The sequence below is a fragment of the Penaeus japonicus genome, unplaced genomic scaffold (genome assembly GCF_977035675.1).
Source record: "Penaeus japonicus unplaced genomic scaffold, GWHDUDI00000001_assembly GWHDUDI00000040, whole genome shotgun sequence".
Classification (NCBI taxonomy): domain Eukaryota; kingdom Metazoa; phylum Arthropoda; class Malacostraca; order Decapoda; family Penaeidae; genus Penaeus; species Penaeus japonicus.
In genome coordinates, this window is record NW_028234442.1 from 8,591,157 (window position 1) to 8,593,656 (window position 2,500).

Genomic DNA, 2,500 nt, shown 5'->3' on the forward strand with positions numbered 1-2,500 from the left:
ACTGAAAACTGGGGAAACAAGTCTAAAAAGGATACACTATATAAAAAATTATCATCGGTCAGACAGTTGACCACAACCACAGTCCAGATCCCAATAGAAAAAAAAAATGGATGGAATCCTTATAAGAATAGAAGTGAAACATAAAATCGAAGCAAGACCTACAAAGAATATAGTCAGGAACAGATCCACTGTACAGTCAAGAAGGAACCCTCAAATGCTCGATCTTAATGTGCGTAGGATTTAGCTCATACAGAACCAACTTGTAGAATACTCTAATGAAAATAGAAATTCACAACACTGACACAAATGTCTTAGTTTCAGAAGACAGACTTCCAGTAAAGATAGATAAAAATATTTTAAAATGCAAGAATGACAAACCTGAATGAGGAGGCACCACATTTTGAGATGGTGATAGTCCTATAAAGGTCAAGAAAGTTAGATGTAACTTATAAAAAAACAAACAAACAAGAATGAAGACTAGGATTAAACAATGACAATGAAAAAGAAAGGAAATGACAGACAGAATTATGAAAGAAGAAAGGACAGCAAGTTGCCCATTAATAGACAGGAAATAATTGCTATTTGTGGCTTTCCTGTGTCAATGAAGGTGATTACATAAATGCCTGCCTTTAAGTGTTTGAAATTGATGTGTATATATATGCTCAGGTAAATGTTCATTCTACCTCCATCTTCCAAGATGTTTTCATCATTAACAATAGCTGAACAAAGTGAGAAGAAGTGAGAATATATATATTTCTCCAGAGTATTATTTAAATAGTATTCTTGCTAAAAGTAGAGTATTAGTAGGCCTGCAGTCTGAAGTCCAACCCAATAGTGACAGTATCAAGCGTTCACATCAACTTCAAGGCCATTGGCACCGAGGCAAAGGCCAACAATCTCCACATGTTATATCCACAGGGCCACCCTTGCGAGGGCCAACTGGAAACAAGTCTGGCCAGGCAACTTGCACCAAGGATTGTGGAATCATAGTCTATTATAGACTATACCTCTGTAGTAGAATGCAAAGCAGTCAAAAACATGCACTTCAAAATGCATGCAAGTGAATAGATCACACTCTAGCGCAGGTTCCCTTAGGCGCGAGAATTGATTAGGAGCAATTGGTACATTTGGCTTAAGGCTGGCCCTGTATAGCCATGCAAGAAAAAGCTCTTATCTTGCTAGAATATGCATAGTAAAATTTCTTTGGCTTTGTCTGCAATCGACTTTTAGGCTAGATTTGCCGAGAGAAAACCTGCAATTTAGTTGTTCCTAAAGATGTCAGTTATAATATTTTATTTACTTAATTTTCTGTTTGCTTCTCATTTGTTTGTTGGTATTTTTTTTTAGTTATGCAAGTTTTAACAAGTTTTCTCAAGAAAATTCTTCAATGCTTTTTGTTATATTGGTATTTATAGAAGTGCTCATTTATCTTATTGTCTGAAGTGAAATAGCCACAATAAGACTGAAAAAAGATGAAACCTATAGAGAAAAAGGAGAAGCCATTTTTGAGCTTAATAGATTTTGCAAACTTTACTGTATTTTGTGAAATGAAAAATAGTGACAGAGTAAAGGGAAACACCCAGGTGTCTATTGTTAAATTTTCTTACCATATTTTGCCAATTTTGTAGATTCTTCTACAGAGAGACAGTAGGAAGAGTCATCTTTAGATATGCATAGTTCACTGTGACAGATGTAGAAAAGTGTATGAATGAAAATGAATAACTTGACAATGCCATATGCAAATATTGTTTCAGTTTTGCATTGTTTTCAGGATTACACGACTTTGACAAAGATTAAGTATTGGCGTTAATTACATATCTTGCTTCGTGGAATCATTCGTACTTTTTCTACAGGCCAAACATGCAGACTCACGGAAGATTTGTCACCAGAATGCTCGACCCAGTCTGACCCGAGCCTTCGAGTGTATTCAGGATCTGAGAGACGATTTTTTGGCCATGAAGATTCCAACTGCAGGGAAGCACCTCAGGAAACAGGATGCTGGAAACGGTGGAACAGGGACATGGCTGGTGCTCCCACCTGCGAAAAGGTGCACTGAGGTTAGTAGGGATGAGTGGATGAGTTACGTTCTATCAGAATGTTGAAGATAATTTTTTTTTTTTTTTTGAGGATTTGCACTCGGAGCTTTGTTTTAATGATGACTCATTCTTTCATTATTTTATTTTTAGGATATGTGCTTGTTGGAGCTTGGCTTTAGAGATAGCTCATTCTTCCATTTCCAGTATTGAAAATTGTATTGTATTTGTTGATGGAATAACTAATTTTTGTATTTCTAAAAGTGTTGGTGATAATGACTTTAATGATGTTGAGTATTAGACTTAAAAGAATGAATGTGCACATATATATGTGAAATTATAACTGTGTGTGTGTGGATAAGTGTGGGTCTACATGCATGTGTGCATGAGTGCCTGTGTGAGTGTGTCTGCATGTGCATGTGTATCTGTATGTATATGTATATATGTATCAAACACTCAGTAGTGTT

The 2,500-nt window shown here is 35.9% G+C and overlaps 1 protein-coding gene across 5 annotated transcripts in view; it reads left to right on the forward strand.

Moving 5' to 3' along the window:
• Window positions 1-2,500, forward strand: part of LOC122257026 (uncharacterized) — a 13,146-nt gene that overhangs the window by 1,206 nt on the left and 9,440 nt on the right. For all 5 annotated transcript variants that reach the window (XM_086533845.1, XM_086533846.1, XM_086533842.1 and 2 more), the window contains exon 2: window positions 1,854-2,057. In XM_086533845.1, the coding sequence (XP_086389971.1) occupies window positions 1,854-2,057 (204 nt within the window). The remainder of the gene's footprint in view (window positions 1-1,853; window positions 2,058-2,500) is intronic.